The sequence below is a fragment of the Ptychodera flava genome, chromosome 18, assembly GCF_041260155.1.
Source record: "Ptychodera flava strain L36383 chromosome 18, AS_Pfla_20210202, whole genome shotgun sequence".
NCBI lineage: Eukaryota > Metazoa > Hemichordata > Enteropneusta > Ptychoderidae > Ptychodera > Ptychodera flava.
In genome coordinates, this window is record NC_091945.1 from 15,328,653 (window position 1) to 15,353,360 (window position 24,708).

The window sequence follows — 24,708 nt, forward strand, 5'->3', positions numbered from 1 at the left end:
AGTGTTGTGGATTTTTTGTTGCACTTTTCATCAATTACTCAAAAGTTTTATTTTGTCAGAGTTAACATTCAACTTCTGCGGTTGTTATTTAAAGGAAGAAAAACTGCGATCTCTGATATTTTGGCTAATTGTTATTGCAACTGTGAAATTTCATCTGATTTTTATGGACTTTATATTCACAAAGCCTTTGACACAAACCACAGCTGCGCTGTAACGTGCCGATGTAATGACAGCGCCCTCTACGATGTGTCAGTATGTGACAATGGCAGTTACTTTTCATGATATCGCATCCAAAGTATGTTGAGATTCAAAGGTATTGGTCTTGAAAATATGACATTGTGTACAATACGCGATGGTATTGTTGACAGATGAATTCTGGACCGGACCAAAAACGAAAACGACATTGTTGTACAATGTACACCTACATGCTGTGTTGACAAGCTCAACACTTGGCGTTTCACAACATTTGGAGTAAGAAACTTTTTTACTGACAACAAAAAAAAACAATGTCTTATAGCTAATAGAGATTTAAACTTCTGTTTATCAATCACAAATATTATCCCTTCTATTCGGGCATGTTGACGATCACATCTTTTATTCGGTAGAATCTTTTTAAAAATTACCACGTGATGATAGAATATGTCACCGTCGGAACCATTTTCTATCCAGCCTCTCCAATCCGTGAAATTCTCCTTTTTCCCTTTCTAATTTTTATTTCACACAGGGGACATTTCATGGTACCAGCTCATAAAACATCTGAATGTACGTGTCACAAGTCAACGCCACCGTATGATGGCGGCATACGCATAATAACGTACAGGCTGCGAGAAGTGTAAAAATTCTATTCAATGCGTGTGGGTTGGCAAATTTTATTTTATTGTAAAGCTTCTTTATTCGCCGTAGTAAAGCATAAATCTGACGACATACAATTCAGAAAATGGCGATAGAAGCATCGCTTAATTATAATGTCTTGGTGACACCTCCTGCGTTTCGTAATCCACTTTGTAAAACGAGGGTAAAACTGGACGAGGGATGGCGCCCCAGGGCACTGGGTCAAGTCCTCGTCGGCGAAGCATTTCCGATACTACCTCCATGGCTTCCAACGCGTCAGCTTTCATGTTTTCTGTAATAAACTGCCTGTATATCTCATCTTTGTCTGAGTATTCGCGGTGAAAATTACCCTCGATGTTGTCCCGAACACAGGCCATCCTGTCTTCGCTCACTGTTACATTTAGGAACTTCAACAATCGTTCCACCTCTCGTATGGGATTTTCTTTGATCTTTTCGTAGTGGATTACCAGTAATGGCTTCACCAGTCCACACCAAGTCTGAACAAATCTTCCATAGAGTTTCTGTTGCCACAAAACGGCCCGCTGCCAGGCTGAAATGTATAATTAAAAGGAAAATCATCTTGGGCAGTGTGTAGAGCAAAGAAGAAACAAATATAGTCTGTTCTTTCTTCACCTTGTGGGTATGGACCGTTATAACTAACTGGTCATGCTTATGATTTTTAATTTCTGTGTTTAGTGTATCCTTACCAACTTTCAAATAAAAATGTAAGTTTTGCCTGTTTAACCTCTGAATTTCCCAGAAAGATATGGATCATTTGATATCCGGGGGAGGGTGTTGAAAGATTTGGGGAGCAATATGCAAAGTTGTTCTCCCTTGAAAAATCAAATCTTGGTCTGCGAGGGAAAAAAAGCAAAAACTGAGGAGATTAAAATTATAATTATAATTGTGAGTTGAGGGAAAATGTATTTTGTCTTTCAGGGAATGAAAAAGTCCGCCTCAGAACCAATTGTCCAAACGTCCGTTGGAGTCAAATGATCCTCTCAAACTCTCCTCAGCATCCACGTCAACAACGCTTAGGCTAGAGTCATGCAGTATAGCAGCACATGGGGGCGTTCTTCACCGCATGTTTGTGGATTAGAAATCAATGTGGCTGCTGTCAGTTACGTTCACTTGTGTGTGGAGTTGTTGCCCCTTGTCTCTGCGTATACCACACGGCAATTCCACGCACCTGTGGTTACGTTTACAGAGAACATGAAGAAGTACATTTATTTGTGCTATATCATGCGAGTCGTACCACAGGCGTTCTGTTGAGTGGGTAGTTTGTAAAAGTGTAGTTTACGCTACGTTCCGACGTTCTCTTCCGTAGCCTTATCACCTCTGGAAGAGAACGTCGGAACGTAACATAAACTACACTTTTACAAACTACCCACTCAACAGAACGCCTGTGGTACAGAATGATATGAAAACCACATTTGGAGGGGACTGTGATTAAAACCCTCGAATTTCAGAATTTTTTACCTGGATTAAATCGCAAGTTTGGATACCACGTTGCAAGACCTGTTTTGCTCTTCGAGTATCGACGATTTCTTTCTGTAATAGCGACATCGATAGGATTTCGTAGCAGCAATATCGCTGCCGTACAGTTGGTGATCAAGCCCTTGCCGGGTAACTTTGCCGTGTGTGTTTTGACGACTATCGTAGTTCCCAGTGTCCAGTCTTCCATTTCACCCGGAAAACCTGAGAGAGAGAGAGAGAGAGAGAGAGAGAGAGAGAGAGAGAGAGAGAGAGAGAGAGGGGGGAGGGAGGGGTATTAGCATTTTAGAACATTTTGTCATTTCTTTTGATCCTTCTTTCAATGCTGTTATCAGTTGCATTACATGTAAAATAATCTGAGCTCACAATCACAAATCGAATCTACACCCAAGGACTCTCTGAGATTATGAGAATATTCTTTGGCAAATTGAGGCATATCTGTTTGATGTTCCACCAACATGGATATACTGATTGTCTTGGCTTGTTTTAGCATAAAGACTGGTTCGTAGGGAACCCCGAGAAGAAGCAAAATGCCGTTTTGTAAATTTTAAGGTGTTAGTCTTTACCAAGGGTATTAGATATAATATTGCTATATATTATGAAATTCAGACACATGCTATCAAACCACAAAACAAGTAAATATATACATGTAAGCGTACTGGATTCATATTTGCCCATTGTTCTGGTCGCATTAGATTTTTCTGGTACATTCTGGTCCCACTTTTCATATTGGAAAAAAGTATTTATAAAATTAACGAATAAATATATCCCTACACAACTATTGTTCGAAAAGCCACCCAATCAGCAAGAATGAACTTCTTTAAGTATTAAACATTCTGAAAATAAATAGTCTCACCATTCTCAGCCATTCGGATGGCCCCGTACACCGATCCCGTGGCATAGCCCGTGGCCTGTTGTATCAGGTGACGGGTCCATGAGTTGCCAGACCCGGGAATACTGGCCAGCGCAACGATGGGGAACGTGTGCGGGGGTGCCAGTCGTATTGGGCAGTGGGTGGTGTTGCTGCTGTTGGATTGGACGAGGCCTGGAATATACAAAGGTAAGGTGTATCGCAGAAGTTATCAACTGTTCCGCGCACGGAAAGTTCATCTGACGTGGCTAGGTCAACCGGACGTTGGAATTGAAATTATTCCTGATACGTCACACTTGAACAGAAAACGCTGAACTTAAGGTAAAATGGAAAACACGTGGATTTTACTGGATACTCAATAGTTTTTTTTATTTTAAACCAATACCTGTAAAGACACAGATCGTAATGACGCCTCTCTCTCTCTCTCTCTCTCTCTCTCTCTCTCTCATGATGAAGAGGAAAATAAATCGAAGTTATGCTGTCCGTGAGAATTTATAACCCTAAATTTGCGAAAATATTACAGTAAACAGAAAGCGAAATTTTCAATATTCGACTTGTTAATGTTGACCGGTGAATGTTGTTGGTCCGGACTAGAAATTCATTTGTCAGCATTGACACTGCATAATGTACACAGAGTATTTTGTGTGCGAGGCTTGCACTTCTCATTTCAACATTCTCTCGGTACAAGAATGAAAAATTGTACCGGCCTTGCAGGAAAAATGATGGCAATATCATCAAATATCACGCACACCTTTAATCATACTTGTGAAACCCTTGAAAAACGACCGGTGCATGGCGGGTAATCCAGAGTTGTTGCCGTGGCTGCCAATCCATTCAAATAGTTCCCGCTTTCCTCCAAGGTTGTAACAGGCAATCCAGAAACTCCCAATCACAGCTAACGCCACTACTGACGTCATCACCAGGGAACTTTCCTTGCCCATCATGATGCGTCGTGTTGTTGACAATTTGACGAGTATTGACGTCCTAAACGAATAAAATAAATTGACAATTGTTGGTTCAGTTTCGACCGCCACGACAGATTTCAGTACAAAAACAACGTGTAAGTAGGTAGGCTCACTGTCTGAATGGCTGACTCGAATATTGATTTTATCAGTCGGTTCTCGCCAAAGCCAACACCCGATTCAGTAGAAGCCTTTCACGAACCCCCCCCCCCCCGATAAAATGAGCCACGGAGAGCAGAATACTCACAAAAATTCCAACTGTCCTGTATCCTCTATCAAGAAAATACAGCCAGGTTTAGCCTTGGAATTAAGCCAGACTCCGGCAAGAAATCGCCTAAAGCGAACAGGGCGCTTGTTTGGAAATGAGAGTCCGACAGGGTCAAAGAGCTTGGAATCATTCCATCTGTATGTGCACCACCTGATCTGAAAAAAAAACGAATAAATTTCAAAAGATTTGTATCGCTTTAGGGAAGTAAAACATATCTTAAACTGTTTGCGTTTAAGTTTACTTTTAAAAGAAAACACAGTCAGCGTATCCCTAACAAGAGGTAGGGGGAAAATATCACTTTCCTGTCTGCGATAACAAACCGATGTCTGTACGTACCCAGTCCGGTAAATATGAGCTGTTCGGCTAGCGGTCCACGTCCTCGCACAACAGGTGCTGCTCTTCGTCGATTTAAACAACTTCGATAAGAAAATTCAAATTTGCGCGGAACAGGTGTATGATGTGGAATCGTGACAATTTCAGTTTTGAGAACGCCGATTATACGAGACTGCTTTGTCTACGAATGATTTGCATCAAATGCATGCAATGTGATTAAATTACTGAGACAGTTTTACTTTTCTGATTATTTTTCTTTCAAATTGTCTCTTTGGATGAAATGGCTCTATGCAAGGAAGTCATACTGAAAAATATCAATCAACTCGAAAATTGGTTACTGTGAAAGCAAAGAAATGTCGACTTAGCAAGCACAACAGTATAGAGATCAGCCTGTAGAAATTCTCTCTCTCTCTCTCTCTCTCTCTCTCTCTCTCTCTCTCTCTCATTATGTCTTGGTAGTCATTACAATAATTTATGATGATACGTTCGTTAGGTGGGAACCGTTTAATTTCAGGGGGGTCGGTGGGTATGGCAGTAATTCTTTTCCGTTGCTGTGGCAGCAATTTTTGTTGTTGTCAGTCCTGCATCAAATAATCTTTCCGTGTGATGAAGCAATGCATTTTTTTCTCTCGGTAACTTATTATCATATAGTTCAAATCTGTACCTATAAATAACTTTGTTTATTTTTTTGCCTTCTTTGTTACATAGTTTTTCTTAATATATAAAAATAGAAATGTAGAAATGTATTTTGAGAATAAGATATTGCGTTTAAAACTGGTTTATTGAATTCTGTCATGGTTTTAAAAGTTAGTCCCCCTTCATTGAAAGGAAAACATTGTTTGCAATGACTTTCAATCAGATTTTGTATCATAAATGCTAGCAAAAGACACATGACTTGTTCACCAAATATTATAAATGTTAGCGCTGCGTCCAGGGAATATGAGAGAATCAGATTTCCAAGCTCGCCGATTTGTTTGAAGAACCTTTTTCTCAAGCCATCACAGGATCAAGAATTATGTTTTTCTGTCCTTTACTTCACCTCCCAACAATTGTCCTACAGCTCCACCCCTAGAAATCAAATGAATCTCCCCCAATACGTTTTCTCTTGTTTGTCTACCTGTCATATATATTATTCTCATACTTTGTTATTTTCTTGCCATCTTCAGCAACCGGTGTTTTCTGACAAGTATTCGCACGAGGGCGCACTGACACCTTCACAGGAATATTGATACAAAAATATTATCGCTCCTTAAGTTTATTGGTTTGTTAATTGCTTTGTCTTCCTTTGTTTGAACCACGCATATGCAGTAAGTCATCACTCCCAAGTTGGCTAAATCTAATGTCGGGGTTGTACTTTAGCAAAACGAAGGCTGCAAATTTTACAAGACTAAACCCACAAATTTAACATTGCATGGTACTATGACACCTTCACCCCTTTGAAAGGTATTTCTTAATATTTACAATATTCTAGAGACATGGTCAGAATTTGAAGATCTACTTCAAAATTAGGCTGAAAATACTGAAAGTATGTTTCATAAGCTTTGATTTATGATAAGATATTACACTCGGGCCAATAGCAGATAATCCGTTTTGATTTGTATGATGGCACTCCGCTTGAAAGGGATTCTAATCAAACTCTATGGCTTAATACGATGAATGAATGTAATAATAAAATATAAGAGACAAGATTATCTCTTAAAATACAATTGTGAATATGGGCCGTTAGCTTGAAGAGTAACGACAGAATGACATCGCTTAGTGCATCATTCAGACAACAGTTATGAAAACTCAAGTACATCGATGTACTTGAGCTTTCATAACTGTTGTCTGAATGATGCACTGAGCGGTGATTCTGTCGTTCAACAAACATCATTCTACGCCACCAACCACATTACTTCTTTTAGGTCGCTAAATGATTGCGGTTACGAAGTCGCCACTGTTTGAAATGGCTGCTGAACATGAAAAAACCTTATGTCACAACACTGACCCTAATGAAAAGATGGATTGAGAGAGAGAGAGAGAGAGAGAGAGAGAGAGAGAGAGAGAGAGAGAGAGAGAGATACGAGTGTACAAAGATGCGCAGACCAGATATCTCAAAACCAAAATGAGATTATACTGTAACAGTTTTTTTACATTGAAATTTTGCCGTTAATTTCTGTCCAATTTGATATAATACGCCATGATTAAGTTACGTTTGCAGCCCCGACTAGCAATATAACAATGATCAATGATCCTCCACAGAGGGCGCCCTGTTTTATGCCCATAGTGGCAACTTTCTTCTAAATGCGTCAGAGGCATGACCTCAAATCAAATGTCATTATGAAACATTAACTTTCTCTATTATTTTATTTTATTTTATCCGTATTGTTTTTTATAATCAGAAAAGATTTATGACTTTCTTTATGTTCAACCTTAGTGAATAGAATTCAAACTATAGATAGAACCCATGCGCGAAGACTTAGGTTGCAATCGCATTGATAAAAACACAGCATGCTGAGAGTGGCATGTAAACGGGGAAATCCTCTTGTCTTTGTTTTAATATTATACAGCGTTGCATTTCTACTTCGATTTTTTTTCGCAAAAAACATCGAATTACTTGCTGTGTGAATAGCCTATATGATATAGGCATTAAACTTGCACTAGTCGAGTGACGTCATGCGCTCGCGTTGACTTTAGAGAGACCCTATCGCACAAACGTAAACACGGCAACCGTTTTGTAAATCTGGTTTCATCTGTCCCTAGAAAAGAAACAATTTAAAGTAACTAGCCGAGTACGATCTTCTTGATTTATCCGCGAATTTATTCTGAATCACGCATTGGAATTTTACGTTTACGCGACAATGGAGAGCGACATGTGCCACTTGTATTTTTTGCTTGTACTTTTGAACACAACGTCATCAATCTTTGATAGCTTTTCATCTCTTTTCTTACAAATTAAGGGAACTTCCGAAGTAAACTTACAAAATTGTGGTTGGTTCACGGAGAACGAAACTGAAAAGTAAGCTAATCAGAGAAGTATAGCTTTAAAAAATCTGCGACAACAACAGCAAAACTGACAACAGACCCTCACCGGAGATCGGCAGAAATTTGATTTGTTCAAGCTTATATTCCCAATACGACTACACACTCTTTCGATACTGTTCAGCGAAAAGTACGGGCTTTCGATCACAAAGTCCGAGTCTGGACCAGCCGCCAATCCTAAACGAGACCAAAGGTTACTCAACGCCCTCCACAAGATCAACAAGATTTATAAAATTGTTAGCAAAAGTCACGTGATATTGCCAATAATATACTGTCAACTGTCCAGACAACGTGACCGAAAATGAATCACTCGTAATAAATAATGAGGGCGTGTTTAATAATTGAGTGAGTGGGAGGAAGACACGTCTAGCCTCGTATTACTTTGCTATTTTTACACTATTTGACACTCATATAAAAATAAAACATCCGTCATCTACCGCAATAGCATGATCTTCTACCGGTACTTTGTGCAAAGGATTTGCAATACTCTGTTCTAATTTTAGTGCATGATTTGTAGTTCCAAAGGCACATTTTGTCGGTGCTCTACTACGCCAGTGAAAGTATTACATGCTTGCACACTTCATTCACATTTTAATGTCCCCCAATACCTATTAAATTGATGATCAGTTTATCTGACGTACTGTTAACGTGATACTGGAAACCGGGTCGCTTTCTTGATGACTATAAAATTGTGATCGTTTGATTGTTCTTAATTATTTTATTTCTCTTCTTGAACGACCCTTTTCTGGTTCTGATATTATAATGAGATATTATTTATGGCGATTAAGATGCACGTGTTCTCTGCTCGCCCACTCTTTCAGTTGTTCGGATTCATTCATCCATTCACACTTTCACTCATTCATAGACTTGTGCGTTACTATTGTTTCCCGGTCATTGCCATGGCGGATGTCTCGTTGTAACAGAGTTGATTGCGACCGAAGAGAGTACAGATTTACGCATGGTGAAAAAATAAATCGCTCTGGTTAAATTTCTATCATAAAGTGACCACCAGCATAAGCTTACAGCTCGTATTGTTTTAAATATGAAATTTTACGACATTACAATATTGTATGTATGTATGAGTATCTTTTTTCGGATGTACCACGCCTTGAGTTACCAAATACCGTAGCTTGTCTAAGTCGAGGAAGTCCCACGGTAAACTTCTTAAGCGTACAGATCAAAGGAACCACAATTTGAATGCTAAACTATGTAGGAATGCGTTTTGGGATTGTTTAATTAGCGACTCACTCATTATAATTACATTGGAATGCAACACTTTCAGCACGTTCACAACTTTTCATTCACATGTAAATTTGTATATGCCTGTTCACGGGCATCACTGTTTTTCGGCGCGATTTGGTATTCAGAGTTCCGGGCCATGTACACACTGTAGTTTTCCAAGATGGCTGGCAAGAGTGCTCCAGCGCGGCTGCTAGCGAAGCATAAGGCCGCTATATTGCGGGATCTAGACGTCACCCAAGTCCTGCCAGGGCTAGTGTACAAGGGAGTGTTTTCAATTCCCGAAGAAAATGAAATTTTGGCGGAACGAAGTCCCCACAAGCGAACGGAAGTTTTCATAGAGTTGCTGTCCCGCAAGGGGTTAGACGCTTTCCACGAGTTCTGTTGCGCTCTGGAGGACAGCTTCCCACACCTGCTCACCATGTTCCTACTCGATAAGCCAGGTAAGACAGTAAACTTCTGTTTGCAAAATGTCAAGAGAGACGCGCGCCACTGCTGGGAAATGATATCGTCGTGCATGAAAACATGTAACTGTCAAAACAGCAGCAGCTGAAGAGCGCCACTCCATTGGAGCGTACGCTTGATGAAAATTGAAATGCTACCACGCTCACATTACAGATAAAACTTTACTGCTTCTAAACTTGCCTCACTGGACACGATATCCAGGATCAACGGTGAATATGGGTTGTTTTTTTCTTAAACCAGGAAGACTGCGTGCTTCCCTATTGCCCATTGACATAAACCTGCGAATCACGGAAGCTTGTTGTTCGAGTTCATCCGAGTGGGTCGGTTATATTTGCTGAACGGAAGTTGTGCAGAATTTGTAGTGGGGAGAGCAAGGTCGAACAAGCTCGAAGCGGTCGCTAAAATCAGCTTCAGTTTTCACGAAGTTAGAAGCAACAACAATTTAGAGTCTCTTATAATTCTTTCCGAAGTTCCGCAATACACAAATACAACCTACTGTTAAAGTCCCTACGAGTTGTCAACGTGTGTAAATATTGTCCGAGATAAAAGGCGTCGACCCTTGATACGCGTCCGTGACATCACATCTAAAAATATTTTCAGACGTCAAAATGATATATATGTGACAGCGTGCAGGCCGAGCTTCACCGACTAACTGTCATTTGCACCAACTCTTTAGCGGTCTAGAGAGCGTAACATCACTGAAACTTCATCATTTTTTTTAGCAGTGCACGATCGATCGATGATTCAGTTCATGTTCACGGGGCAGGTGGAAACAGCGAAATGCGCATTGATCAATCTGATGAAAGTAATTAAATAATAATTCAGATTCATGGACAAATGACGTCAACACTCAGTGGATAGCATTCTACCGAGGGAAATTATCCAGGCTAGGCGACACAGATCGGTTTCTTTGGGTCAACATTTGGATTCTTACAAGAAACATAATAATTTCAAATTGTCAAAAAATATAGCTCTGTGCAATTTTCCTCTGTGATGTCTATTTCTGTTAAATTCTGGGCAGACATTTAGCTTTCTGTGAAACATATACGTCGCTTTCTGTATACGACAAATATCTGAAAGCTATATTTACACATAGAGTCAGTTGCGTGATTACTTGCCGTAGTATACCCATAATGTTTTCCTCGTATTTACCATCTACACATAATTGTCAAAGAATTATTTTTACAAAAAAAAATGTTGATATCTTATTTAGTAAGTTGCCCTGTATAGAAATCTGAGATACAATATTATTTTACCGGTCAAAGTCACTATTTTTGTCTCTTTACAAATTATAGCAATTGATTGTTGCACCATCAGTGTAGTGCATTCTTCCATATTGATGTGGCTTTGAAGTTCATTGACTCAAATTTTGCAACTCTTGTCTGCCGAGTATGAGCTCTTCATGACAGCAATATACGGGTTGTATGTGGTAATATCCGGTGTAATGTTTTGACAAGAGAAGAGGAATAGAATATTTGATATTCTGCCCAGTATCACCATACATCTAATTACTGAGCTGTCACAAACAGCCACAAATTACATAACATTAGCACTTAAAAAGTTGTTAAATCGAAATCGATATTGTGACAAAGATGGATGGTGCTTAGGTGACCTGGGGTTATCTAAGCTTTAGTTTGAAGTGGCTGATAGACCTCATAAAAAAAGATTGTAATGATAATAGCCCCTATCAGACACCCACCGACCTTTGACCTCAAGTTTCCCCCCCCCCCCCCATACTGTAATTTTATTTCCAGCTCCATGAGCTGTATCTTTTTCTACATTATTCATTATTTTTTGTACTGTTTTGAAAGTGTGATTTCTTGTGGAACAAAAAAGTTATATCTAACGTTCTTTTTAATTCTTTCTCAAACAAGTGTTTGAATAATTTTGCAAATTTTACAATAAATACATTGCAGGCCATCCAAAACCAAGGACTATCTAAAGAATTTGCATGCATAAATGAATAATTTCCCCCAAAAAAACAACAGTAGTGTCTGAAAAGCTTCTATACCTGTCTCTTGTAGTAACCTTCTGTGAAGTCAGCTGCAGCAACAGGTTGATAAGCGAGTCATGGCGTTTTGAGTCACTTTTTATGTGCAACCCTTCCTGGAATTAATAATTTTTTATAAAATATTCTAACAATAACTGGGAATCTGTACATAAAGAACCACAGTGACTCTGAAATTGTTCTATGAATGGTGCGGTTTCAAAAAAGGAAGTATGAAGTTGTTCATGATCATGGATTCTACTTGAATTTGAAGGCGATGCATATTTTACTGCTCTACGTTGTTGTGTCCGGCACAGTCCCTATTGAAGGATACCTGTATGGTTTTTGTTTAGTATAGTTAGTATAGTCTGTGACTGTAAAATTTGTTGCACAAGATTTATCATAATAAACAATTGTCAATAACAATGAATGTACATGACTATGGCAGAGATTTGGGTAGCTGTCTACCTTCATCATCGTAAACTACTAACATTTGATTACAATTTATGCTTTGCTTGGAAGAAAAATTCCAACAACAAATTCTTGGTTGCATATGATAGTTACTTTTCGGAAATAATATTTGTTTGAATCTAGACTAGTAACATTTGAGGGATTCCCTAGGTCAAACAACTGAAGTTGCATCTGATTTTTCAGATGTTGTTTGCAGCAGGGTTCTACTATACTGAGCCCTTTGAAATATCAAAACAATTGATCACAATCGTTAGACTGAGAAGCACTAGGTCAATAAAACTAGTCAATGAGTAAGCTGGGGTCAACCAGGGTCAGATGTTGTAACAATAGTGTGGTGTAAATGTAGTCATAAAAATTTCGTTCAATACACACACACATGTACCAAAGCATGTCGTCTGATAACAGTTATGTAAACTCAGCAGATATGGACTGTTGATTTATTTGATTGTAAAGAGACAGCAAATGATATATGACTGCATTGTAGTGATCTATAGAGCCAAGAATGAAGAGGAAATATTCCTGAAATTATCAGTGAAGGATATTCAGTGTTTTTTGCAAAACAAAACTGTTGTCAAAGCATCAAGAACACTTTTCTCCAGTGAAAGCAACAGCTTCTGTTGGTTATCATGATTCAAATTGTTTTCAGATTTCAGCAAATTGCCAAAAAAAATGGGAAGAATATTTTTGTAATAATTTTTGGCTTGTGACGAGAAAAAAATAGGCAAAACCCTCTCAAGGTAATAATCCAGCAGGGTCAATATGCCTTCAGGACATGTGTCCCAATCATTTTTTCTCGTCATTGTTGTGAACTGCTAACCTCTTTGCAGGAAGACACTGCCGGCTTGCGAAAATATTTTCTTATCAGCAGAAACGCTGTGTTTAATAACATCATCATGGTGAGTAGCTTTGAGCAGAATTTTATCATGGAGTGCATGTCAGAAATGATAACTTCAGTATCATAATTCAGTGGCTTGTTGTGGCAAGAAATATTTACCTTTTGACCTCTGTATTGTGTGGAAAGAAATTGTTGGTGAATACAGAAAACAAAAATTCAAACGACAACAAAATGTTTAGGTGTGTTTACATCATGCTGATGTATTTTGATATACAGTTTTTGTAGAAGTCAAGTAAGGGACGGTAATTAAAATACCAGACAGGCAATGCTAAATCTGTAAAGTTTATTGTTTTGCCATTATTCACTGAAGAAGAATAAATAGTGGGAGATTTTACAGACCTTTGTACTGTTTTATCAACAGAGTGTTCATAAAACACAACTGGTGCGTGGGCACAGACTTTTGCCTATTGTCAATCTGTACCACAGTAGCAGTATAGACAGACAGTAAAAAAACCTTTATCACCGCAGCAAAACAGACCGTAAAAATACCCACTTCAAGCTGGCTGAAATCCCTATAATTCCAATTTAAATTCAACAATTCAGTGGTCTCAAACTTTTCCCTTTTGTCTAGTGGGTCATTGCACTTTTGAGGCAGGGGTGGGAGGGTTTTTTAATGAATCAATGGTACGTCCAAGAATCATATGCTGGAAATCAACCACTTGCACATGGCTGATTGAAAATTTCTGCCAGAAGTTTTGTGAATGCAATCGAAAATTTTGATTGATAATTTACCCCTAGGGCTTTTACCGATTTCCTGCATACGTCATACTGGTGTACGATATCCCATTACTTTCGCAATTTGATGAGTGTGGTCAGATATATTATTCCACTTCTCAAGTCATATGATGCCATATGGTGGATTGAAATTATCTTATGATCATATTACACAAATCTTAATTTTTTCAGGTGAAAAAATTTCCAAAATTGCAATCCAAAAATCCATCAAACTGATTGCTGTCGTAATTTCCACATCAAAATTTTAATAATTAATGGCTCTGATTTTTTTCGGAAAGAAAAAAAAATGCCAGCAGACGTAGACGCATAATTTATAACAACTTCCTTTCCCAGGGATTCAATATGCCAGCTGCAGCAGGTGTTATCAAAGGGGCTGTGCTTAACCAATCAGATTGCAGAATTAGGTCATTCTCAGCTCTGTATTGTAAATTTCTTTTTTCAAGGCCATTTGACCCAGTTTGGTGGAAACATGGAAATTAATATAGCGGTATGTAAAGTATTGCTGGATGTAAGATTTTAAGGTCAGTCTGGATTAAATCAATGCCATAAATTAATTAATGCGTGAAATATCAGTAAAATGATCAGTCTTTCTTTGCTTATTCATTTGACGGATAATGATTTTGATTTGAAATATAAATGGTCAGATTTACTGTAATTTCACATGTTGTAAAAATCCATTCTCGTCAGAAATTCTGGAAGGTGACTTGGATAATTGAAAAAATGGAGAATTGGTCTTTTTTTTTCCATTAGCAAATTTGCATATATAAGATAATCAATAATTTAGAACAGAGGATAGTTACATCATGTCTCTTCTGCAAAGAATTTTCATGTAATACAGCACATTGAATTGACATCAGTTTAAAACTTAAAGGGTAAAAAGGCTCCATTTTGAATTTTCTTAGTATTTCAGTAATTAGCAGTATATTCATGGACATCGTTTGAGCTAGAAATATCAGTTCTTAAGAATAAAAATGTGAACAAAATTTGTTTAATGATAAAAAATGGGATATGCCGAAAAGTGACCATGGAAAAACAAAACTAGAATTTGTATGTTGTAGTGTCGTGATTAACGCTTTCTGCTTTTTGTTCATTTAAGACTACTTACATTTCAGTGAGATTACATACAAAAATTCTATGTGCTAGTGTATCTCATAAAATCATTAATTTTTCACTCAAAACTTCAGAAAATTTACCCTGAGGACTGTCACTGGAAAGTGAGCCCTCTATGTCCAACTGGTAAAATAGAAGCATCGCAAGAGCCAGGGTGACCCTTGACCTGTCACTGATCCACATTTCACTCCTAAAATCCGCTGCTTCTTAAATTTCATTAACATTCCCAAGCCAATCCTGCCAGCTTAGTTACAAACCACTGATCAGAGAATTTCAGTCAAGTTTTGTGTTGTCTGGCTGACCGTACCCAGGAAAACAGTCTGCCCCATTGCAAACTTTGTCGTGTATTGGAAAGTGACAAAAATCAGGTATTTACTTTTGTTTTTAAATTTCAAAGACAATTTACCCAGTCACCGCCAGCTTTTCCAACCTGTCAGCTTCCATTTTTTAGAACACTGCCACATTCTTGAGGGGTTGTGAGGCAGCAAAGCTGACATAATTCTGCTAAGTGGGAAATTGGGATTGGCCATTTTGCCTGGATAAGCACACACACACACAGCATTTTCCCTCGGTATCAACAACACAGCTCCCCTATGCACCAAAGCCAGTCAAGTGAAGCAGATTGCAATTGTATTTTAGTACATGCTACATTGGCATGAACAGTAGTTTTGATTCACTGTGAATTGGTCCATTGCGTCACGAACTTTATTCCCTCCCATTTCTGGAAATAATTTATGTGATTTACAGCAAAAGCCAACCAGCAGTTCCCTTCTTTGCCAGTTTTTTTCTCAGACAATCGCTTTAGTGAAGAAAAAATCAACTGACACATGTTTCATAAAGAATTTTTGGTTCAGAACGAAATGCACAAAATGCACCAATGCGATGGAGTTCCTGCTCGGATTTTTCGACAGTCTGTATGAGAATAGTGGCAATTTCACTATAGGTCTGTTTTGACTGTACATATGTCAGTAGATTTAAACCGTGATTTGAATGCTAATATTTTCCATCATAATACATTAGAATTTACAAGAGTGTCCGGAAGATGGAACCACTTACTGTGATAGCTAAGCCCTTTGTTCCCATGAAACATGCTAGTCCTTCCAACCTGTTATAAGATAATGGAATCACCCACCTGCAGAAAACAAGATGTAATATACCAGACTGGTTTATTGATAACAGGGAACATATTGTACAGAATCACCCGCCTGGAAATAAAAAAAAACGTAATAATTATACCACTTTGGTGAAGAAGGAAGTGTGCACATTACTAACTGGCAGGGATTGTGAGTCAAGGAGAATTCCTGAGAAAAATGAGAATTTTATACTTGCTTTTCAATGGTAGTCTTGTTACCTCTTCATCAAATATTCTCCATCGCCTTCTCATGTTTTCCAGTCCTGAACTTTTATGTGAGTGGCTTCCTGACCTGTGGGCCAGGGTCATTACAAATCCCTCAGCTTGCAAACACAAATTTGAACTTTCATTCATGTTTGACACCTTTGCCGAGACCACTGTCCATAACAGTGACTGTACTGATCATAAGAGAGATATATACACAGGTTGTTATCATTTGTAATACAAAAACGGACTATTCAGCATCTTTCTCTGACAACTTCCGTATTTCAGATGAGTTTCTCCCATATTTTAGTTGAATTTCTCTGTCCATACAGTTTGTTGGAATCATTCAAATTCTGTATTCATCTGTTATCTTTGTCATTCAGCTTAACCCTTTCAGTGCTGTAACTTTCTCCCGCCAAACTTTTAGTGCAAAGTTTTATCAATTTTTATGAATTTTTCTGCAATTTTTTGATAATTTTGGACCAAATGGACATCACATTTCATTTGCTACAGTTTTTTCGCAAAATTTTGGCAAAAATCAGAGAAAAATTGACTGGTGTTTATTTTATAAAGGGGACAAAAAAGACTTTGGTGCTCAAAGGGTTAATATCTGCATTAAAATTAAGTGTGGTTAACCCTAAAGTGAAAGGGGAAGGAGCATACAGGTACCTGACTTTCCAAACTAACAAACTTCTTTATGAGGAGTTTTCTGCATAATATCTCCCTTGCAGATATTGGTGAAAAATTTTTATGTGAATAACCATGTGACATTCAAGTTTAACGTCTGTAAATAATTACTACCATATATGTATGTATTACTGCCCAATATTTTGTATGATGCAGTCTTGGATTAAATCCTGCCGTTTGTGGGAACGTCAAAGGTTCAAGTTCAAAATGCTTGAAGCAATTTGAACCTGCAACTCGTACCCCAGTTGAATATCAGTTGAGTCCTCAAAGAGAATCATTCTGTTCCCAGTTTACAGGAACAAATCACAGTATGGTGGACGGATGTCACCGCTGTGAAATCTTTCTGTATATTTAGCAAGTTGCCCGTATAAACCATTCTTCTGTGACTGATGTGTGTGTGTGTCATTGCACTGTGATTCATCGATCTGTCAGTGTGTTTTGTTATGTAATCCAGCGGGATATCTGGGTCTATTTTAGGGCTGCAAAGCAAGACAATACGGGAAAGCAAAACAAAACAAGTGCCTTGCATTTTCAGTCACAACAATAGTGTGTGTGGGGATGGGTGGTATGTTGATTTGTGAACACACCTGAAACTACAGCGTTTTTGGCTTCGTAGATAGATCGATTATGAAAACTCTGAAATCAGACACATCATCAAGCACAGAAGTTCAACCCAAGTAGCACACCCACTCATTTTTTTTGTTGAAAGCCTTGATGTTTAAATTCTTTTGACCCTTGAAGTTTAAAGGAATCCTGTAGGTGTCTTTTAAAGACTCATTTTCACTTACAAGCCCAACGCAACAAAAGAAACGTAACATGAAAGAACATGTCCCAACCTACGCCGATAGTGTCACGCTCACAGCAAGGAAAATAGCGGCCATTGAGTCTTAATTAGCATAACAATTCCCGGATCAGAATTACAATAGGGCTAATTTGCATGACAACAGCCACAAAAGACAGCAGCTCACCTGAGTGGACATTGTTGAGTGTGTTGCACTCATTACAGTGTCCACCAGGGCCAATTCTGAATCACAGTGGCAACGGGAACGGAACCTGGCACCTGTGGGGGAATTTTTCGCGCCGATCTCACACCGGTCATTATGGATGATGCTTACAACTACATGCCTTATGGGCCCCAGGAGGACGAGTACTACGTTTACCATGGTGACGGTGAGTTGGATAGTTGAATTGTGAGGGTCAGCAACTCTGCCATATCGGAAATTACCGGCCCTGTGCCAATATTTTGACACAGCCTCTGTTCACACTGTCAAGAGGAATGAGAAATACATCAAACTTTCAACAAAGTCTTTCCAAATGAGTCGTCCTCGACACAAAAGTTTCCAGCTGACAAAATTTTTCAAGAGGATTTTCATGAAATATTTCACCAACTCTAACCTTGTGCCATCCTCAAATTCATCTACGATGCCTGACAATTTTCTTTTCACTTTGTTAAATATTCTGTAGTGGGCATTATTTGTGATTTGGACGTACTGGAGGTAGTTAGCAGCCCCCCTAAAAAACAACTGTTAACTGTAATACTAACAAGCCATGATGAAGGACTGTTACATGCATATCAATGATGATCGCGCCTCATCGGCTTAATTGACAATTCATATGCAAAGACATCAACAAATTAGGATTGTGCACGCTACATTGAGATCTCTGAATGAGACAACAATTGTATCTTCTAAAATTAAGTATATGTAGATGCACCGAGTAGATCCTAGATCGTAAGTGGTTACTGTGATGTAAAGTAGATTGTAAGTGATTATTGTGATGTAATTCATTAAGATGTATGCGTGATTATCCAACGCATATTTAAACTCTGCTGAAAAAAATTCACGTAGGGATCTATACCTCATTTATTCATGATGCAACATTGTCTGAAGTTTCCTAATGATGGCATTTCCAACATGTAGTATTCTTCCTTAGCAAAAGACACATAGTGTGCCATTATAACCTTTTCAGATATCTTACAAAAAACTGTCATTGCCCTGCAGAAAGTGATGAAAAATCTTAGAAGTAGGGATCTGTCAATCTCTTGTTACAGAGCAACTTTTTTCAATACTAGAAAAGGAAAAGACAGAAAAGGGGGCTGGTGCTCTCAAGTACTAAAGATATTTTAAGATATAATTGCATCGCTCTGGGAGTGCAAATTGAAATTAACAATGTAGGTGTATGAAATGTGACATTGTACATTATTTGTGAGGAAATTTACATCGAATTATTCATTTTGTCTGTGAATTTATATAACATTTCCAGATTTGCATGTAAACATATATTGGATGGCTCTACAGTAATTTTAAAACTATATTTAGCTGATGACCTTCAGCGATTACAAAAGTTTTCTTGGAAAGATGACCGCCTTCATAAATATTTGATGTGTTTTGGCCTGTGTGTTTGTGCATGCATTTTTCTGAAGCAAACTATTGTTCTTGAGGTGATGTGACCGGTACTCATACATCGGTAGTCTTGAGTTCACACCTTGACCTCTGCGTGACCCCTTGCAGCAAACACTGTACACCTTTATTGTATCCAGTGGCACTGCAGTAATGAACCATGGAGCAGTCAATACTGCTTGGGTTGCGAGTGTGTCGGACAACAAAAAGCACCATTGTGGGTTAATTCCTCAGCAAACACTGGTTTTGAAATTTTTTTCTTTTGAAAGTTGGCAGACCATTTTACCGGCAAATATACCCAGAGTCTCATCAATCAGGCTTGGTTGATTGGATAAGCCGACATTTTGATGTGTGACAGCACTGGCCATTTCACAAAGAAAGATATTAAAAAAGTATTATTTTACAACAGAATCATACCAAGTTAAAATGAGCTAAATTTGGAACATCAAAACTTTGTACAGACATATGGTATCTAAATGATGAGAAGAGCATTGGCAGAAATTTTTATAGCATTTTATAATTTTTGTTCCAGAAATTCCAGTTCTTCTCCTTTTGCATAAAGTATGTTGAAATTTAATACTGTACTATTCGCCTGTACAGTGCAATGTGCCGCCGTATTCAACATGCAGTGTTATTATTGACATATAAATTTTAGTTCAGCCCAACTTTCAACTCTCTACGATAGCATTGCATGGACATTACACACAAACAGGCTGTGTGTACAAGTTGAATACTAGGTATGGTATTTCAACATGACTTTGAGAATGGAACAAGAAAACATTTTTGCAAACCAAACAAAATTGACGGAAAATACAACAAAATTGTACTGTAACAGTCAATGAAGATGTAAGATTTTTCCCAAGAATTCTTGTGACAAGAAGGAAAAAAAGGAATTATTCAAACTCAAAATAATTTTGGCTGTAGAAGTAGTATTGTGTGTTGAGTATGAGTAGCCCATCGAAATTGGTACTAGCTCTGTCAGACCCATAGGGGACCAAATTGTATTTACCCCCTTCATTACCTTTCTGTGGATGAACCCCATTGTTTTCTATGGAGTGGTTTCATCCATATACTAGAAAACAGGAGGTGTCAGGATCAGGAGGGAATCAAATCTTACATGCAAATATCACTGAATGTTGCTATTAATTTTGCCTTTTAATTGTAAGTGGGCCTTGAAAACAGACAGTCAGAAATAGAGACCCTCTCTTCTGTAGCAAAGGTCATCCAGGATGCCTAGGCAACGGGAGTGCATTTGCAGCCAGGTTTGTTTGTGATTACGGGAGCTTGACATTATTTTGTCTGTAATGTGTTTACCAGCAACTGTTGTGATATATGTCTCAGTTTTGCTTGACTTGAAATGTCTGTCTGCATGCTCCGATGCAACACTCTCGTTGCTACCAAGACAGGGTGTAAAGACCATGCTGTTTCGTATGCTCGGTTGCTTCCACATGTAGAGAAGACATTAAATAAAAAATTGCAGTTTTGAATGGCTCAGATTTGGTTCATTGCGATTCGATTATAGAAATACAAAACACAAAGCCAAACAGGGACTATTTTTAACCCTGCTCAGGTGTCCTGTTTACAAACCAAAAGGCTGCCAACTGTGTAGCGCCTGAATTTTAAACACCTTCGCCAGCAGACCGTGCGACGACGACCACAGGATCTCTGCTTTTCATCACTGTTGCTCCCGTCTGAAGCCACTGGCCTAAATGGCCACGTCAGACCCTATTTACAACAACAGGGGCATGAAAATGTGAAATCTTCGCTTCTGCATACCTACCCAATCAAGTCCCATTGAGAAACATCTGTGCCTGTAGTGTTCGGGACCAGTGTAGTGTTCGTTTTAACAATAACTACACAAGGAGTCATTTGAACAAAAGGTGATCTCTGTCAGGTTGAATACGTGACGAGTAAAAGCTAAAGATAGTAGACCAGATAGATACTGACAGTTTTATGAATGCTGGCTTTGCAGTGGTTTCTCACATACATGTAATAAATCACCAAAATGTTCATTTGACAAATTATTTCATACTTTTCAACAAATTTTCTTACATATGTGAATTTATGTGACTTCTTTTAGATTCAGGAAGGCGCCATAGCAAATAATGCAGATTTTACATCAAACCGTCAGAGTAGCCTTGTTTTGAATATCTGTAGACTCTATCAAAGACACGGCAAAGCTGTACATTGGCATTCAAGCTTCCCTCTTGTGTTCTATCTATCCATGTAGATCTGAAGTACCAAACTTATTTTCTGCTGGTCACTTCTGCTTGAGACATAACTTCTTTTTGACAATACTTTCAAGTTCATTTTGGATCAAAAAAAACTTTTCAAGCACATGCACTCACCACTGCATTTGAATCAAATTTGAAGGACTCACCAAGTGAGAGAAAATTTACGGAAGTTGCACGGTATGCGGTTTCGCATAGTCAGATATTAGTGCAAGCTTGTACGGTACACTGTTGACTTCCAAAACCAGACACCCACAAGTGCCAGCTCTGCTAAAATGTAAAAGAGCTAGAATGTGTAGACAGATGTACATGTAAAACAATTCACAACCAGACGTTGTCAGAGTGGAATACCAATTTTACCAGTACACTTTTTATTCTGCCTTTATCATGAAAATCAACTCAAGAATGAACATTTTTATCAACGATTTCAGCAGTTTAATAGTGTTTATCGTTGAGTGTATGCAACACTTAGCAAAGGAAAAACATCAAAAGAGTAACTGCGTATTTGATGACAGAAATAAAACTGTTTTAAGAGCAATCTGGGTGCAAATAATTTAGTTTAGTGAGTTTTCACTTTATCAACGCCAATTAAGTGCTCAGGTTTTTTCATTAAAACTTGACAAGTTGAGTAAGTCGATACTCACAAATTCATTGCTATTGATTCTGTAACTAATTACAGTAAGGACAATAAGTGTATACTTTTAGGACCGTGCTCAACATGTCGACATTGAACAGCAAGGAAAACTCAGTTCTTCAAGCAATTATTCAGGAAATTATATGGTAGATGTGGAGTAGACTTTGAATACTTTCAAAAGAAAATTTCCCAGTTAATGTACCAAGTGTCTGTTCCGTTGAAATCCACTGTTTGTGATTCTCACAGAGGGCTCCTTTCCCTTCGATTAATCAATCTTGATTGACAGATTGATTGATTGACCAATTGACAGATTTATTGATTGATTTATGGAGCGCAAAGCAATGAAAATGGCTCCTAGCTTTTCGCTTTACCATGTCAATATTCAGGACAGCATGGGGTCATAATTACTGTCTTTGTACGATATTTTGAATATTTTTATGTTAGAAGCAATCTATATTTAACATTACACTGACTGAAACAGGTGCATTATCAACAGCTGTCAGAGCTCTGCTTTCCCCCAGATTGCAGATTTGGATCCCACCATTGACAATATTATTATTTCTGGTTCACGCCACAGTGATTCTATAGATATTTATTTATGTTCTGCCGATAAGCAAGGTCTGAGTAGGTTTTCGGCAACCGACCACTCATTCTGTCTCACAGAACTATAAAATGTAAATAAATTCTCAATTGAATGAAGTATACAATAGTACATGTAGTGAAAGAAGTGCTACTAACTGGTTGCTTTATTATATGTAAGAGTTTCGGACACCACATTCAGTTTCTGGCATTATCATCTTTAATTATACCTTGTAATACTACAGTCTTCCATAGTATGATAGATATATGCTACAGAAATTTCTGGTTAGATAATTTTTAACCCCACGCGTTGACTCCAAACGATATGTACAAAATATTTTTTCCATAAAAATCCTCCACAAGTTTATGTTAGGATACGCTTGAAGACATGTTTGCAGACATACTTTTTCAGGATGCAAATTACAAACTCAGAGGGTCAATGTGATTTGCATTTTTCCCTGTTCGTATCAAAAGACCAAGTGCTGCAACTACGATTATTTTTTTACATCAATTTTAGTATGTTAGTGGCAAGGTTTTATTGTAACACCCAAAGCATAAAAGCACCTGCTATTCGGATTGACAAAACAGCTTCTAACATGTATACATAAATGCACTGTTAATTTTACATGTGAAGTTTAGTCCGGACCAAATTCACTCGTTAACGATAACAAAGCAGTCTGCACAATGTACACGCTGAGTTTACAAGCTGAATACTGTGTATCTCAACATGCTTTTGGGAGTAGAACAAGAAACTGTAGTTGACATTAAAAACAAAAATGATGAAACAGTCATCACCAATTACAGCTTGCCCTTTAAAGCAACAATCCTGTTGTAGCATCTCAGTTCAGTGAGTGTCCCTCCACATCCAAGATAATCCCATTGCATTTAGCGACCACTGAACATTATTTGCACTCTCATTGTAGCATATCAGTAATGGGAATTTGATGAGGTCACTCCATCCATCATAGAAAACACGTAGACACCTAAACCGCACCATATTGAGGTACATGTGCCTTGTCAATATTTGCATTCATGAGTACCTGTGACAACACCATTGAGTGTTCATCATCTCAAAACAATTGATATCATATTCATGTTGATCGATACATTATTTGCATTGAGTCAGTGTCGAAGCTTGTCTGTGGAAAAAAAAGAAAACTTCAGGTGGTGTTGAGTAGACTCTGTACAAGGTAAGTGTTCTGCCAACTACCGTTTACTGTGAACAGTATACTGGTGTGGAAAACTACATTCATCAGTCAATTATGTGTGTGGAATATTGTGGTGTCTTTCCATAGTCCCTGATCAAAGTCGATGATTTTTCAGTTTTTGTGGTCAATTTGGAGGCACATTGATATTGTGAGACACTTCATGAAACTAATAGATGATTTTCCTCCACATTAGGAATTTGTGTATTATCGTTGGATTCTTAAAATAGCACAGCCAAAGAAAACAGTCCCCGGACAATAAGAATTAATAGTTATTTAATATTTTGTTTCAGAAATAATGTCTTGCTTTGTCAGCCATTTACCGGTATTCAGTTTTTCTTTCTGTTCGACGACCATTTATTTTTCATTTCATTTTCAACAACTTATATTTTTCACTGAATTCACATTTCAATTTAGTGACTGGTTTCAAAATGGTGGCAGCGGCCAATTTCACCAGCTGGGCAACCCCAGCTGAGCAACATCCAGGGAACACGGTCGACATTTCACCGTATTTGCCAAGAAATTCATGCAAATAATATTCACACAATATAAATATAGAAAGTATTTGGTGCAGGTCATTTCAAAGTATAGGACTCTCGAGTCAGCTGTTCAAAATATGTATGAATCAGCATTTTGAAGGATAGGTTCCCATCAGTGGTCCCTTCGTTTGATAAATTTTCTGAATTTTATGTGAAAATAATGTTCTGTGGAATTACAGATGGTGTATTATAATGTAAAAATATTTATATTTTGTTCATGAAATCCATAATTTTCAGGACCAGAGTGCTGGATGAATGTTTGTAGAATTCCAGATTTGATTTGAAGTTTAGATTTGTGAATCTGGTACTCATAGTGGGCCTGTGTGCGTGGCCATTCAAAAAATGTCTTTGTGTGAAAATTGAAATTACCACAATATGCAGTCTCCAGGTGCCTTCCATTTTACAAACACTATCAC

The 24,708-nt window shown here is 38.0% G+C and overlaps 2 protein-coding genes across 7 annotated transcripts in view; one reads left to right on the forward strand and one right to left on the reverse strand.

Moving 5' to 3' along the window:
- Positions 1–421: 421 nt before the first annotated feature.
- Positions 422–4,576, reverse strand: LOC139117804 (sialate:O-sulfotransferase 1-like). The gene is made up of 5 exons (XM_070681054.1): positions 4,406–4,576; positions 3,948–4,180; positions 3,182–3,370; positions 2,311–2,529; positions 422–1,381 (listed from the first exon to the last, which is right to left on the reverse strand). The coding sequence occupies exons 2-5, from the start codon at positions 4,138–4,140 to the stop codon at positions 957–959; spliced, it is 1,026 nt and encodes a 341-aa protein (XP_070537155.1). The 5' UTR covers positions 4,141–4,180; positions 4,406–4,576; the 3' UTR covers positions 422–956.
- Positions 4,577–9,148: 4,572 nt separating this feature from the next.
- Positions 9,149–24,708, forward strand: part of LOC139116953 (tight junction protein ZO-1-like) — a 103,276-nt gene continuing 87,716 nt past the window's right edge. For 2 of the 6 annotated variants that reach the window (XM_070679696.1, XM_070679697.1), the window contains exon 1: positions 9,149–9,462. In XM_070679696.1, coding sequence (XP_070535797.1) covers positions 9,183–9,462 — 280 coding nt within the window. In that variant the 5' untranslated portion in view covers positions 9,149–9,182. Of the gene's footprint in view, positions 9,463–14,873; positions 15,051–17,668; positions 17,876–24,708 lie in introns of those variants that run through there. The other 4 variants (XR_011548424.1, XM_070679701.1, XM_070679699.1 and 1 more) reach the window with 4 other exon arrangements.